At 38.4% G+C, this 17,398-nt stretch overlaps 1 protein-coding gene across 4 annotated transcripts in view; it reads left to right on the top strand.

Moving 5' to 3' along the window:
- Positions 1–17,398, top strand: part of Adgb (androglobin) — a 129,321-nt gene that overhangs the window by 35,765 nt on the left and 76,158 nt on the right. For 3 of the 4 annotated variants that reach the window (XM_021175286.1, XM_021175284.1, XM_029482309.1), the window contains exons 6-10: positions 1,833–1,972; positions 4,402–4,488; positions 6,620–7,002; positions 11,339–11,473; positions 15,311–15,405. In XM_021175286.1, coding sequence (XP_021030945.1) covers positions 1,833–1,972; positions 4,402–4,488; positions 6,620–7,002; positions 11,339–11,473; positions 15,311–15,405 — 840 coding nt within the window. The remainder of the gene's footprint in view (positions 1–1,832; positions 1,973–4,401; positions 4,489–6,619; positions 7,003–11,338; positions 11,474–15,310; positions 15,406–17,398) is intronic. The other variant, XM_021175285.1, reaches the window with a different exon arrangement.

The raw sequence follows: 17,398 nt of genomic DNA, 5'->3' as shown, positions 1-17,398 counted from the left end.
GTATGATCATGGGCATCTCTTTCTTTAGGTATGGGAATTTTTCTTCTATAATTTTGTTGAAGATATTTGCTGGTCCTTTGAGTTGAAAATCTTCATTCTCAGTGGAGTCCCGGAACCAAGATGGCTCCCGCTGATTCTGAGGCAAAGGGCTCCCTGGCCAGGCAGAGACCTGTCCTCTGGCGGGGAGGGTGGCCGGTCACCTGAAGTCTTAAGATCCCATGGCTGGTGTTGTGATTAGCTGGCGGGTGTCAGCCGACTCTCTGCCCTAGCTACCCCAGTGCTGGTCAGACCAGAAGGGGCTTGTGCCCCTACTGAGGCCGAGTTTTCTGCTTCCCTAACTAATGCAGTCTCAGGTCCTGCGCAACTGGATTGGAGCAGACTCTGTGTTCCACTCACCAGAAGTCTTAAGATCCCATGGCTGGTGTTGTGGGTAGCTGGCGGGTGTCAGCCGACTCTGTGCCCTAGCTACCCTGGTGCTGGTCAGACTGGAAGGGGCTTGTGCCCCAACTCAGGCCGGGTTTTCTATAGTTCTACTTCTTAAATACTGTGTTAGCTAGATCACTCATATTCTAAGGGGAATGTTTTCTTTAGAGCTGCAAATCAGGTTTTTCTTCAAGAAGAACTTTCTCCCTGGAATTCACTCTACCCTATTTCCTTTTCTGAAAAGAGGTTATTGCTATAGCTAGGACTCCAAGTGCTATATTGAAGAGATAGGGGAGAGTGGACAGTCATGTCTTGTCTCTGATTTTACTGGAATTGTTTAAGTTACTCTCCATTTAATTTGATGTTGGTTATTGGCTTAATGTATATTGCCTTTATTGTGTTTAGATATGTGCTTTGTATTCCCAATCTAGCCATGACTTTTTAGCATGAAGTGGTGTTGTATTTTGTCAAAGGCCTTTTTAGTTTAGTATAATTAGTGAAGATTGTTAACAATTCTTTCACGGGAATCCAGTTTGCCACTTCATAAGATGTTTTACAATCAAAGTGAGAGAGGGGACCTACGATGGCTATTTTTTATTGTGACCAAATATGCCCATCTAACACATTATTTTAACCATTTAAGGGTACCGTAAAGTTGTGTTCAGTATTATCAGAGTCTGTGAGAATGGTCACTACTTATTTCTGGCACATCTCATCACTGGAAGTGTAGATGTTGTTCTCAGTGGGTGATGGCTACCCATTACTTCCTGCAGCACTGTTTAGTGGTCACTTTCTATCCCTAGGAGACTCCTAATTTCATTTCTGTTATTGTAATAAATTATCTTGACAAAAAGCAACATGGGCAAGAAAGGGTTTATTTGTCTGAGTTTTTACAGATGATAGTTGGTCATTGGAAAAAAGCCAAGGCAAGAAGGTACTCTATATTGAAAATTAGGTAGTTAACTAGGAGCACTCAAAAATGGAGATTGGAAATATAAGATTAGTAAGCATATGTCTGTATCAGCAGTAATTAAAATTATATTGAAAGAATTTAAAATTTATTTAAAATATACACTTTTGTATGCAAATTCAATCTTTGTTAAGTCATGTTTTCATTCTGCTATTCAAAACATATTTGCTTCATTATATGCTCAAAAGGCATCTAAAAGAAGGAACAGTATTGGTATCACTATAGACATGCTATAATACTATATTTCAGAAACTAAAATAGTCAATCAGATTAGTTCAGAAAACTATATCTAAGTTTTCTAACATATGATGTTAACATCAGTTCTTTTTTTAATAAAAATGTAAAAGTTAGTGGAAACGTGTAGTAATGGCTGATGGTCAGAAGTGCACAGGTCCTTCGATCATTGAATGACACTCCATTGCTTTCTTCTCATCTTTAGGGTTGTTGGAGAAAGATAACTGTGGATGATTTCCTGCCATTTGATGAGGAGAACAATCTCTTGCTTCCAGCTACATCCTATGAATTTGAACTCTGGCCAATGCTACTGTCGAAAGCTATCATTAAGCTGGCAAATGTTGAGTACGTAATGGGAAACTATTATTTGCGTGAAAATAACAGGGTGGGGGCAACAACATCAATGCTGAGGGCCTTTAATAAAATTAACTCAATGGAATCTTTCCTTCTACACAATGTAAACACTCAAATATAAAAGTTAATGTGATCACAGCACAGGTTTAAAGTATTGGTTTAACTGAGTAAAAGACAAAATCCACCCCAAGAAGACACACTCAAAGCGATTCTGCACTCTGTTTTCTTCCTAGGAGTGCATAGTATCACAGAAAATACTTCATGTTAATCAGAGAAATTGTTTCTTAGGGGAAAATATTAAATCATTTAGATGTTGAATAATATATACTTAGATCTAATTAATGTTTTTGAATCTGTGTTTGCAGCACAATGTTTAAGCCTTAAAAAGAAATGAGCTCTTAGAAGGATGCCAAAGTTCTCCTGAGTCTTTTGCTACCATTGGTCACCTGATATCGTCATGATGAAAACTATTCCTTTCCTTCAGTATATTTGCAAAGTATGCTTGTATTTATTTGCCCGCAACACTTTTGCACCCCCCATAGAAGTCAGCCATGTTCTACAGACAAGCCTTCCTTCCATTTCAGGACAACTCCCCCTGAGAACAAGACTCTCATTCTGGAGTTAAATATGACGGCATCTGTGCATCCTCACATACACTGTCCATGCCAGATCCCAGGATCTCCTGCAGGGTGCCATAGCAACTGAGGAGGCCCTGTCAGCACTGCCAAAAGCTCAGCCCTTCCCTTCTTGAAGGATCATTAGCAATAGGATTCGTTTGGCAGGGCTGTATTATGTGACTAGTCTTCAGACTCTGCTTCTTTTAGTCTTTCAAGAATACAAAACAAAGCAGCCACCACATTGCCAACCTCCTCCTCAGGTTTCTTGGTTATCCTCAATTGCTCCTGGCAATGTGTTCAGTGTTCAGTCCAACATTTCAATGGATTTATTTATTTATTTAAAACTTTTGACCAGATTATTTTTTTCTTTTAATTAGATAAATATTATTAAGTATTTCCACCAGCCACAGTTATGTCTGTTTGGCAAAAATAAGTATAATGCCCTTGGTGTCACTAAGAACTGGAGCTGCCAGGCTGGTGAAGCATTGAATAGATGACCCGGGTAGCTGTGGCAGCATTTCATTAGTTGTAAAGCCATGGTTCTGTGGAATTCATTAAGAACATGACTAATCGATTTATTCTTTTAAAATAAATAAACAAAGCCAGTTTGAACATAAAAGACTAATTGAAGTATATTTTAATTATAGTATATTTTGAAAAAAGATTTCTAGGAAACCTACCTTACATGACATCACTTATAATTTTTATATAAATTCATCTCAGATTTGATTTTATATGTGAGCCTTAGCATTCTACAGACAAACCTAATGCATTTTGGTGATTTACATACCCAGGTGGAATATGGAGAGAAAGAGCATCATTTCCATACAGCTTGCAAAGTTCCTTATAAAATGAAATGGCCAGAAGCATTTAAAGGATACAGTGAACCATACACCACATTTATGTTGTCTTTGAGAAATGTAGAGGTGTCAGAATTCATAATCCACTAAATAAGCCAGTGCAAACCATAAACAGTTGGCTATATCACTGACAGGCTATGAATTCCTTCTAAAGGAAAGGATGTGTCTGCATTGTTAGCAACATGCTTGGCAGTGTAGACTGTGCTTCCACTCTGAGGTGGAAGGGGCTATGATATTTCTTTTCGTTGACTAATTAATGTACATGTACACGTACTAACCAGCCAAGGAAAGCACACATAGGCAGAAGGACCAGCACAGAGCATGGTTTCTGGTTAATGGCAACTTTATGTCACACTGCCAGGTCTACTCTTTCACAGGATAGACAAATATTTCTCGTTTCTGTTCTACTGTCAAAGTTTCACTAAGGATTCCTCATGCTCATCTTGAGTTGCCATGCAAGAGACTTAATATGCAGCCTCATGGTCATGTCAACATAGCCTCTGCAGTGGAAATGGTAAAACTGCTCTACTTTGAGAAGAACAGAGTCACACAGATTGTATTAACAAGTTGGCAGAAAGTTATACTATAAAATATGAGTATTTTATGTTTAGCAAATCAATGGAAATTTTCTAGCTTTCAAGTAAATACTTCCTAAAATGTGACCTACTTGTCCAAAGAAAACAACAAAAATTGTATCTTCATGCTGTCAAAATACATGTAAAAGTTTAATATTGGGTCTACTCACGCATTTTTTAACAAACAAAAACAAGCATCTAGCTTGTAAGATAACATTTCTTTATGCTGTGGTGTTCAGTTGCTAGGATTCCCTACATTGATTACTATGATGCTCTGTAGAGTGTTCCCTACTCCTTATTCATTGCTATGTGTTACCAAATGCTGGTAACTGTAATAATTAACATGTATTCTTTTTTTTTTCTTCCAGCATCCATGCAGCACACAGGAGAGAGCTAGGAGAACTCACAGTAATCCATGCTCTGACCGGGTGGTTGCCTGAAGTCATCCCTCTTCAGTAGGTTTTTCAAAAAGATATTCATTCATCTATTTATTATCTATCATCTATCTATCTATCTATCTATCTATCTATCTATCTATCTATCTATCATCTATCTATCCATATCTATCTATCTATCTATCTATCTATCTATCTATCTATCTACCTATCTATCATCTATCTATCCATATCTATCTATCTATCTATCCATCTCTATGTATCTATCTATCTATCTATCTATCTATCTATCTATCTATCGATCTATCTTTCCATCCATCTATATCTATCTATCTATCTATCTATCTATCTATCTATCTATCTATCTATCTATCAGGTGTAGGGAGTGGTGTGCCAGGTAAGTCAGAGGACAATGTGTGGGTTCCAGGAATCAAACTCAGATTGACAGGAGTAGCAAGGCGTACCATTTACATTCTTGGCTATCTCATCAACTTTTCTTCCATAGATTTAAAGACTAGGTTGCTCATTATTATTTTTTCTTTCCAACATTTCTTTAAGATGTTCTTTAAGATTAATTCAAGCATGGTTATGTTTTACAAAATGTTTGGGAGCACAGCATTTTCTAGTATCACTTAAAATGCCTTGTAAGTTTTAGGATCAGTTACTCTTCCGTATATAGCAAAGCAATATACTAGATTCCTTGTTGAATCAAGGACAGACTAATCATAAAACAGACAATCAGGCAAAATCTGTCCTTATCTATCTACAAGATTGATGCCCCCAGAACACAGAAGGCAAGTCTTCCATGTGACACAGACAAACCTTTCTTCAACTATGGTTATTGCAGCACAACTCAACATGCCAATGAGTCACAGGTGCTGGAGGTGGAGGCACATGATGACTATAAAGTCCTGCTCTGTTGGGCATCCTCACATGCAACCCAGAAGTCTGATCCCATACCATCCTGCAGTGACACAGCAACTCCATTCTTCACTTAGCAGCTTGCCCTCATGCACTAGCATAGCCTATCATCCCTGTGCTCAAAGCTCATCACCTCCTTTTCTGTAGGAACCATAGCTTTGGATAGTTGTATTTCATGCATACTGGGAGACATCCAGTTACTTAATAGGTAGTTTTGAACCTAAGCTTGTACATTGCCTTCAGGAAAGAATACTCTATTATTAGGGAAGAGGCAAAACAAAGGAAAAACGACTTTGAGTTGCTACAGGTGGCAGTCTTGGGAAGACAAGTATATATCTTTGCTTGAGAGGACAGATTGGTATAACTTTCTGTGTAGGTCATTCTGATGTGGCTTGGAGCCCCATTCAGTCCACAGTTGTCTTCAGCTGTTATTCTTTGTCTGCTGTGCTTAGCAGTGGCTCTGAGCCTGTCCTCAGTCAGTATATGTGAACTGAGTTAGTAATTTGTAAGGTATTTTCAAAGTCTTCCCCCCAAAAATGTGTAACAATTTTTTCAGGCTCTCTAAGCAGAAGCATGACCTTGCCTCTCTTCCTGAAACTGATGTTTACACTGACATCAATGGATTAGTTGAAATTAGTGCAGCTGATTAATTACTGTGGGAAAACCAACTCAGAACAGAGAAAATAAGGAAGTGGGTTAGAAAAAGTATAATCCCCCCAAAAGTATTTGATATGTTAGTGAATTCTAGAGCATGGATTGGAGAGGGGCTAGGGAGGAGCATCATATGCTAAAGGCTTTTGATACCACATTAAAAAATTCCCCTACCATCTTCAGAGGGGGAGAATATCACTGGAAAATCCTATTCAGGAGGATGCCTGAATATATGTGTATACATATGGATTTATACATGTGTATCATATATGTACATACTGCATATATACATGCATAGCATTTATAGCATATATTTACAGCAAATAATCACATATAGCATATGAATAAGTGTATATATTGCACATGTTGTGCATTTAGCATGCCTGTCCCCTCTGACAGCTTGACTTATCCACTAGTTTTGGGCTCTGTATCATCAAAGCAGTTTACATAGTAGGAATGCAATAAAAGCATGGTCAGTGAATAATATTTCTAACAAAAAATTAAGGTAACAATTGAAACTAGTCTTGGGAACTAAGACATTAAGTATCCTGTCAATAACATCTTGACATCAGGTAGAAAACCATCATCTGGGGATTAACACAAATGTATTTCCCCTAAGCCCAGCATATGTGGACAGAGTTTGGGAGCTCTTGAAGGAAATACTGCCTGAGTTTAAGCTCACAGAAGAGCCCAGTTCTGAAAGCAAAATCACAACGATAGACAACAAACTGAAGGAATCCACGAAAGAGAACAAGGATGGCAAGAACGGCAAGGACCTCAAAGACGGCAAAGACATGAAAGATGGCAAGGATGGAAAGGACGGGAAGGATGGCAAGGACGGGAAGGATGGCAAGGATGGCAAGGATGGGAAGGACAGCAAGGATGGCAAGGACAGCAAGGACGGCAAGGACGGCAAGGATGGCAAGGACAGCAAGGACTTCAAGTCGGAAATCTCCCTTACAAACATGAAGGTTCCTGAGAAGGGCGACAGAGCTGCAAAGGGTGAGGCACTGAAAGGCATCCAACAGGCCATGGCACAGAGATGCTATACAACCCCTGTGGAGGCTACTGATGTTTTTGTCTTTGTTTTTATGTTGCTATCATGTCTTAACTGTCCTTTAGATTTTAGAACTCTCAATGTGTCTTGTATCGCCCCTTTAGTAAATAGCACAGGTAGTTCTTAATTTTGCTCATATTCAATCACTGCTCTATTAGGAGGAGATAGGATACTGAAGTCTAAATCACTAGAATATCTTTCTCATACTGATATGCAGAATGGGATGGAGCTCAGCAACAAAAATAAAAAAAAATTACCTTGTTGTTTTCAGGGAATAAGCATGGGTTACATAAATTAAAATTTTAAGATGGGGGTTCAAATATGAAGAAAATTAATTTCAAATTATGTTTTACAAAGTAAACAGTCATTTCTATTTTCAAGATAAAAAGTTGGCAAATAATTTATTCTGTGTTCACTGTGACTATCTTATAACTATGTATATGAGGAACCTGCTTATGAAGTAGAATTAAATCTATTAGAAATATTCAGATTTTTTTCTGTATATTTTGGTAGTATCTAAAAGGTTCATTCAAATATTAATGCTTTAGAAAGTACTAAGATTTTGTCAAAATTATTTTTTATGAAGATTGTTTCTAACCTAGGAGGGAGAAACAGAAAGGTCATAAATTGTAGTCAGCCTGGATAACCATGTGAGCTACTCCCTGTCTTAAGAATCCAAAAGTTATAACTCAGTGGTGTAATACTCACCCAGCATAGGCAATGCCTTAAGTTTGATTCCCAGCTCTGAAAAGGCAAAATAAATAAGAGACCATATCTGCTAGTGTTTCTAAGTAGTATACAGAAATTTTTACTTCAGATCTTCAAAAATGTACCAAGATCAGCCATGTGAGTAATGTGTACCCACACAGGCCTAGCTTGATGAAAATAAGCAAAGAAATAGGAATGAATTACTTTTTAGTATATTCTTAATTAGTTTTCTTCTAGAAGCCCCTTTTGATGTTTCATAAATTAACTTCCAGGCATCCAGCCATCAGTATTCATCTAAATATACTCTTTGCTGATAAAAGTACTATTAATTTTCTGGGCATTGGTGGTAATCTTGGGAAGCAGAAACAGATGAAACAGATGTGGAGGAAGCCACCTTCTGAACCCGATGATCTAGTGAGAAACACTAACAAAAGGAAGTGATGGTATTCAGAAACTAAAACATGAACCTAGAAGGGAAATACAGGAAGCAATGACAGTCAGCACAGGGCCTGTTGTAGTCTGCAAAGATGAGTGGGGGTAACCCAGACAAAGAGGGCTGTGTCCAGAGCCTTGGCAGCAGGGGAGAACACAGGCACAGCTGCCATAAACACATGGAGTTTGGCAGGGTATTGAAGGGCAGGGTATGGGATGTGTGCAGAGGAAGCAGAGTGAAAGGGTAAGTGGGTTAGGAAGAGCTGGATTTAAAGCAGGCAGGAGTGATCAAGGTGAGTGTTCTAGATCATGTGTGGAGTCCTGCTCTTCATTGTATGCATCACTGACAGGTAGTGAAGACTTTACAAGGGAATCAAGATGGAATTTGCTTTTTCAAAAGTTAGTTTTGGCCACAACAGACAAGAATATTTTGGGAGATTTGAGAGAGGAATAGTGAGGAAATTGTGGACAAATGCAGAGAAACACAGTTTGGAGACTGTGGGGCCAGCTCATGTTAGACAAAGTGGCATCTTGGGATACAGAAAGTTGAGAGACCCAGTCAGATGACTGTTTCAAAAAGAAAAAGGAAAAAGAAAACTAATTATAAAATAGCAGAACTTGGTTTGGGTCAGTTATGTAATTCTGAGTTGTTCAAACTGGATTCACAGTGAGGCTTACAGGAAGGCAGCACAGAGTGATTTTGGTCATATTTAATCTGAAATGCCTTGAACATAATCACATGAACTTTTATTCTCAAATTGGCAACGGGCATTTAAGAGGCATTCACAGATACATGGTGAGTGGTATTTCTCAAAAAAAGACAGCATGGCGTAAAACAGTAGGAACTGAACTTGTAGACTGCAACTATCTGAGAACTGGTACCAACAACAGGCTGGGGAAGCAGAGCGATGAGTGATCAGAGAAGTGGGGTCAAGGTGTGTCCTGGCATTAACATCAAGGGGGTTGGGGTGGGGTTGTTTCTCCAAGAAAGAGAAACACCATATAGGATACTATGAGAGATGAGCTATCTTGTGAACTTCAGTTTCTCCATCCAATGTTGGATGTCAATAGATCCTGGGATAAGTGCACATGGAAAGCTCTGGAAGAGAGTTAAGGGGACAGGAAAAATATAATATATGGGCAACTCTGTGAGAAACTTGGTCTTGAAGAACAGCAGTAATAAATCGGAAGCTGATAGTGATTAATGTGTCATATACAGAATGTATAATTGTGAATCCAGTGAGGGTGTACACAACAGTTCCCTAGGGTGGCCCTCCAGAGGGATGTGGATCCAGCTCCCCCTCCATCCTCAGGAAGCTGACACCACCACTGTCCTTTAAGATGGACCTTTCCAGTCACTGGGTAGAACTGTTGTTTTCCTCAGCCCTGAGGAGCCATGGCTCCTCTGATCTAACGGTTGGGGCACAGGACGTTGGGGCCATGGAGTGAGCAGATACAAGTGTAGGTAAGTAGATGAGCTTGCTTTGGAAGAGGATGAGGATTGGATAGTCTCTGTTTCCGGGAAGCCTAGTCATGAGCTGAGAGTGAGGCTGAGCTGAAGCATAGAGACTTGCTGGAAATGTAACAGCAGTGTGGTGAGGTTTTCGTAACTAGGTAGGGAAAAGTAACAGTGGCACGCAGACATCAAGTTGTTTATAGTGGGGTTTTCCGAAATCATGGAACTAAATGACAGATAACATGGTAGTCTAGTGGTAAACATTTAAAAGAGCCGAATTGTTTTTTCTATGTATGTGTTGTAATGAGATACACTATAAATCAAATTCCAAATAGGAATTTGAGAGTAAAGTTCACTTTTCAAATTGTAAATGAAATCGCATATTGCTACACAAATTGTTTAAATTGATATTTATACAAAATAAAGGTTTTGTTAATCTAGCTTTAAATACTTAAATTTCTCAGTTAAATATCTCAGCCTATATTTAAGGTTATACTCATGTTTGCTTTTATGTCTAACATACATTTAAAGTATGTTTCAGACTCTATGAGACAGGCTTATTTTCAATGGTAAGGGACATTGTAAGTCATTTAGATAATCTTTATTAATTGTACATCTTTTTAAAGAAGCGAACAGGAAACTAGTGAGGTTTATAAATTTAGCAGTTGATACAGAGAATCTAAACTGACATTCTGAATTGAAGGAGTTTATTAGGCAAGAAAAAAATCTTGTCTTTCTTTTAATTAAAAGAGATACTCGTTCATAGACCTGGTTCATGAGCAAGAATTCCAATGGTGAGGACAGCTCAGTAAATGGGTTATTGCACAAGTCATACTGAAAACAGGCCACTAGTGGATGGGGGGTGGATGGGTGTGGTTGGATTTCAATCCCACAAAAGGATATTTTACTGAAAGAAAATGGTGTTTTCTTGAGCTCAAGGCCCCAAGTAGAGGAGACTGAGAAGACCCTAGAGAGAAAGGACTAAACATTCAATGCATGCTTTCCTGGTTTCATTTGCTTGTTTGATTCCATTTTTAAAATGAGAAAATTGGCCTGGAATTATAATTATATAGAGATAAAATTTACCCACCTGGCTGGAGAGGTGGCCTCCTGGTGAAGAGCACTTCCTGCCAAGCATTAGGATCTGAATCTGGATTTTAAGCAATAACAAAGAGAGCATGAGGCTACCTGTGCAACCCCAGTGCTGTGGGGGCCAGAGTCAAGTTTACGAGCCAATGAGTCTAGCTGAAACAAGGGCTCCAGATTCAGTGGGAGGGAGACTCTGTCTCAAGGGAAAGGGGAGAGACTAAGAGAAGGACACCCACATTTCTTTTACCTCTACATGTGCATACACATCACATATACCCGTGCACACATACACACAAGCATGTATCCAAGTTACTATCTCCATACACCATAAAATTATGTATAATAATTTAGTTTTATGCATATAATACATTAATTCTTCCCAGATTTTACAGCCCATGTTAATTTTTTAGGATTGTTTTCTCTTGCTTTAGTGTGATATTTCTAATCACAGGAGATTACATTTGGGGAGGAATTAAGGCTATAATTTTACATTTGAGTGTTATTGTTTAACCTTCTTTAGGACACACTGGCTGAATATGTAGCACACTCTGGGGTTTTCTAGATAAAAGATTTACTATGTTTTTTTAATGTGTCAGAGAAAGCAGATGCAAGAGACCTTGCGAAGAAGAATAAGAAGGATGGAGAGAAGGAGAAGGAAAAATTCAAATTTTCACTCCATGGTTCGAGACCCTCATCAGATGTTCAGTACTCTATGCAGTCCTTGTCAGAGTGTAAGCTCTCAGTCTCTTACAGTAACTATCTTAGTCGCTACCTAAGCTGGTGGAAAATGTTGACACATAGACATGGTACATTTTCTCTTTTGAAGTGTCTAAGTAAGCACGTTCAAGTTTCCCTCAAACATCGGTCCTTTGTGTAACTAACTGATGGGTTGCATGTTGGAGATGAAAACAGGAGCAAGACTGCCTTTGACAAAGCTTCACCTTTAAACAGGACCGAATGCTGCTAAATGCTGCTTTCCCCCCTTTCCGTGTGAAAGTAGAGGCAATAATACATTCCCTTCCGCTGCCTCAGAACTCATTATTACCCTGGGCATCATGGTGCCTGCCTTTAATCCCAAACTATGAAATCATAAGCCTGTTAGCAAAATGTCTCTGTTGTTGAGCTTTGCATCACATTGTGGGATGATAAACACCTTCTGGAAGAAAGTGACCTGAAGTCTTCTGGTCAACCTACTCTTCTGCTATTGCTATAAAGAATAATCAATAATCGGGAGTTACCAGAAAGACTAGATATCCTTTCCCACTCACTTCTCACACTTGCACTTTTTCAACCATGCATCTTGGATACATTTCCTAACCTATCTTCAATTTAGTTTTCTTACCTGAAAATTGATGCCATACAGTTTATTACATAGAGCTTGTATGAGAACTAACTCATATAATGAACTTAATGCAGCACTTGACACAGAGGAAGCATTCAATGGAAGTTAGCCACTCTAACAAACCAAATATCACATCTGAAGATAGACTTATAACCTTTAACAGGTCTTCCAGGGACTTGTAGTAATTTTGTAATGATTTGGAGTTCATCTATTGGTAAGTCAATGTTCCAGGCTGAGCTTGTTATTTATTAAACATTTTTTTATAATTTAACAGAGGATGGATCAATGATAAAGGTGATATTTAAGTAATTCTACGTACTTTACAGCAGAGGTTTCTGATATGTGCTTAAAGGAAGCACAACAAGCTTCGTTCCAAGTAAAATGAGATATCTGCATCATAGCAACAAGGCAAAATCCTTGAGGCAAGAAAACACTTACAATTAAGATGGCAGTTTTAGCAAGAAGGAAACTCATAAATACTGAAAAATATTTTAAGTCCATTTAAGAAGTTAGGATTTTAAATGTCATCCCTTCATATCAAAGTGGGTCTTGTTTTCCTCCCTCCCCTTAAATTAGTCAATTATCAAGGATGCTGGAATGTAGGACTGTTTTACCACCTGGAAAGTTCGATTAAAAAAAATCACATGGTTTTTGTCATGAGTCAAATATTTACATTTAGGATATTCCAAAGGTGTTTGGGTTTATATCTAACAGAACAAAGAGGCAATGTACTGTTCTTTGTAAAATAAAATAGAATGACAATAGAGTAATGGCTACCTATTGATTATCTGAGCCTCACTATAAATAATTCTTACTGTTTGTGAGATAACAGTCACTGTTCAGAAGTTTTTGAACAGTTTTTGACCTCCTCTATCCTCAGACACTTGGTTTGTGACCATGGAGTGTTCAGTGTTATCCTGATATATACAGCAGGTTTCAGGCCAGCTTTGTCCTAGCACCTTGCTACAGAACTTAAAACAAATAAGAGGAAATTGTTTGTTATAGGAAGGACTTCAGAAGTTCCAGTGTTTAGTGATGAAGTATAATTTAGGCCAAAATACTTTTGTACATAAAGATGTTAATATCAAAACTGAGAGAGAAGTGACTGTGGTGGGTGAGTTTATGTCTCCACTGAGCCATGTAGTACTCAGAAATCTGGGGAAACACTGTGTGAAGATGCTTTGTGGACGGTTTTAATATTCAGATTAGCAGCAGAGTGAAACAGCTTATACTGTCTCCTGTACACAAACTTCATCCAATAAGGTAAGAGCTGGATGTGAAAAGGCGTATCCTCCCCTCCCCTGAGTGCATATAGACTCAGACCAAAATACTGACTTTTTGTGGGACTGGAGCCTCTTCCTCTTCAGGCAGGAACAACCCATTGCTTCCCCTGGGTCTCTCCCAGCTAGCTGGCTCACCCTGCAGACTGAGCGATAGTTACATGGGCCAACTCTTAGTAACCACTCAACTTCCATATTGAGTCTATATCTTAGTGAGACAGGGTTCATGCAGATGTTGGTACCATGACACAACATGCCAGTATAACAGATACTGAAAAATTAGGGAGATGATTTTCAACTGATTTGTGGATGCTAGGAAGAATTTAAGATTCACAAAATGAAAAATCCTGAGTGGCTCTGAACGGCTGGTTGGTAAGAGTTCCACATGTGAGAGATCTTGTGGGGAAAGTCATAGCTGGAAACAAGGAAGATGCAATTGGAAATTGGAAAAAAAGTCCCTGTTGTAAACCAGAAAGGGGGGGGGGTTGCCAGAAGTGTTGCCTAGTGTTTTGTAGAAACAAAAACCTGTTAGCAATGACACTGGATAGTTACTAGAGGTGGTTTCTCAGCACAGTATTGGGAATGAGAGTTAACTTCCTTTCTATGAGTAGTAAAATATGAGAGAAAGGAGGTGAATGGAAAGAATTGTAAGCTAGAAAGCAATAAAAACTTGAAGATTAGAAAATTATTTTATCTAACCTTATCCTAAAACAAGGAAGCTTGTAAAAGAGTGCCAAGGGTGTAGCTTGAAATCACCCATATGGAAATTACCCACCATGAAGCTAAACCAGTCAAGTTCACAAAGACTAGGGATAGAAATGGCATTATTCACACAGAGGCCTCTTTAGAGGAGACACAGATGGTATTGATAAGGAAGGCTGTGGGTCTGTAACTCTACTGGATAGGACCATGGTGCTATTGGCTGTGAATGTGAATATGCAGGTAAGTCCCCAAGGTAATCAGAGGCAATCAGGACTGCATCTCACCACCCTCTCGACTGTTTTCAGTTCATTTATAAAGGGTGGGCCCTGCTTCCTGTTCTCAGTAATCCATAGTATCCATGAAAAGAACCAGATGGACCTCTTTGCAAGGACTGTTTATAGGTGAAGCCACTGCAAAATGTTCTTACAAGTTCTCTGACCACAGCAATAAGGTAGACCCACCACTGAGGGCTGGAGGGGACAGTGGGCTCAGCAGGCTGAGACTCCAGACCAAGACAGAAATGTTCACAAGCCTAATATGCAATGGAACTTGCTTTGCTAAGCTTTTATACTGATGTGAGTGCCTACCCTGTCCTTTGTTTGTATCTCCATTGGAATATGGAGCTATATTTCTTACCCAGGGCCACAGGCTCATAGCTATGTAAGAACCCTAGGAAAAAAATTTTCAGTTTTCTTTATAGATGAATAAATGTTCAATGTGTACATGTCAACAAACAAACAAACATAAGAGTTGTAGGAAGAAGTTTTGCCCCAAGATGACTCCTGTCTTTAAGTCTTACTGGAGGGGACTTACTGGATGTTTCAGTGAGACTTTGGACTGGGGCCTGAAGTTGAACTGAGTTAAAGTTCTTGGTTCTTTTTGTCTGGGCTGAAAGAAATTTATGTATGAGCATGATATATATAGTCTAAGGAGAGCAGAACATTATGGAGGAGATTGTTTCTCTCTTAAATTGAAATATTGAAGCCCTAAACTTCAATATCTTTTTGAGAGATTTTTTTAAAGGGTGAGAGTTAAGGCTAAGTCATTATAAAAAGAGGAAGAGATACCAGCTATATTCCCCTTCTCTTTCTCTTGCCCATTTCCTTCACTTTCTCCTTCCCTTGTCTTTGCCTCTCCTCCTCTCTTTTTTTCATACCTCCCATAAGAGTCCACAATGAGAAAGTAATTGTCTTCATTCGTGTTGACAAGAATTGTTCACAATTTAATATATGTTTATTTTCCAGGTTCCTCGGCAATACAGTCCCCTCACATGGTTGTATATGCCACCTTTACACCACTCTATTTGTTTGAAAACAAAATCTTTACATTAGAGAAGATGGTAAGAATTGAAAACCAAAGATAAATATCCTTATGGGTGGTGATGGGGAGGGACATGTTCCTTGGCTTAGACTAAGAAGTTGGAACATTTCAAATCGTCTCAGTTGTTCATAGCACTATCTAATTATGTAAAGGTAAAATACAGTCACATTTTATTTAAAAATATTTTTCTATTATACACAAAGATAAAGGATAAAGATAAGGGAACTAACAGTTCAGTAAAACTTGTGTGCATTGTTCCTGATGAATAATTGTTTTTCAGCAACTCAAGTGCACATATTTTTTTACTTTATATAATTTTAAAAAGATTTATTCATTAATTTATTTATTTTATGTATGTGAGTATATTGTCACTGTCTTCAGATGCACCAGAAGAGAGCATTGGATCCCATTACAGATGGTTGTGAGCCACCATGTGGTTGCTGGGAATTGAACTCAGGACCTCTGGGAGAGCAGCCAGTGCTCTAAACTGCTGAGCCATCTCTGCAGCCCCATATATTCTTAAAGTGGGATGATGTACATAAATTTGCACTAAGTTTGGGGAGCAACTGCCATGGTCTTCTTACATCACAAAGCAATGCAGAATAAATGTTTTTTGTTTTTAGACAATACAAGAAAAGAAAAGAAAATTTAATAATTGTAGCCAATGGCAATAGAGTTAAATTATGCATACTGTAAACATTTAGGCATAGGCATTGTATACATGTTGGTATATATTATTTGGTTTTATTCCTATGTACGTATTCTGTATTGTGCTCTATACTTTTGCTCAGGGTGTAATTCTATTTTACATTCCATTTGGAGGCCGGATTTTTGTTTAACGGTATTATTAAGGTTTCCAATGGCATTACTTTTTAATTAACATTTAGCAATTACATGATATTTATGGAATTCTGCAATTTTGAGCCATTTCTTTGGTTCTGAGGGTGAAAAGCAATTGCTCTCCTTTCATAATGATAAAATCTACCTATCTAGCATATTTAGACCAATGTAATACATTGAGGTCTTGTTCAGTTCTGTCCCTGTGTGGGGACTTTAGACCCCCTAGCATCTTACCACTGGGGTTCTACATGCTCTACAGTTGATACATTAAAGTAGTGATATTCTAAAAGTAGTGTAGGGATACAATGTACACTGGTTGTACACTGGTACAACTGCACATTATATCCATTTTGTTAGAGTTGAAAATTAAAACTTAAATGAGGATTAGCTTGAGAAGTAAATATTCCAGTAGGGTCACGTGGCCACATGAGTCACTCTCATCCTTGAAGTTAGCATGGAAGCCCAAGGCCATCATCCCAGAATCGACTATTACTTGCAAAAGTCTGACACAAAACAGCCATAACATTATAAAAATGATAGGACACATGCAGTAGTGTACACAATAGGGACAAAAGCAGTTTAAGTTACTTTTTATCAAAAGTTAAAGAGCAACAGCAGTGGTTGAATAGCAGGATCAGAAATTTTCATAGTATCTGGAAATCTGCAGCTCCCTACAATTAAGTCTGTACCCAATTCTTCTCTCAAGCCGAGCCTTCTGTTGACTTTAGGGCTTCCCTCCTCTTCCCAAGGAGGGAAGTTTGTTTTTGAAACTCTCTGTGTGTCATGGGCACCATCTCAGATGCTCTAGATGGTAACGACTCAATGTATGGACCACTAAAGAGCATCAGCCATCTTTTGTGTCGTGTCATGCCTCCTATCCAGGAACTACTCAAGCTGCTTATTAAAAGTGTAACACTCAATACACACCAACTCATGTTTTATAATACATATATGCTAGGCCAATGTGCTCTGCTCATACTGTATAGAGATAATTATCACAGACCAAGTTCTTTACCACAAAGTTCAGAGAACAGAAGTAAGAGGAAAACGACAATTAAAAAACTGTTATAAAAGAGATTATGTAAGATTCCTGGATAAAGAGTGGTTTCCGGAGTAGTGACAGAAATAAATACCTATGTGATTGAGGGGGAAACCAAAAAAAAATCAGTGGG

The sequence above is a fragment of the Mus caroli genome, chromosome 10 (assembly GCF_900094665.2).
Source record: "Mus caroli chromosome 10, CAROLI_EIJ_v1.1, whole genome shotgun sequence".
NCBI lineage: Eukaryota > Metazoa > Chordata > Mammalia > Rodentia > Muridae > Mus > Mus caroli.
This window is presented reverse-complemented; position numbering and strand designations above follow the sequence as displayed.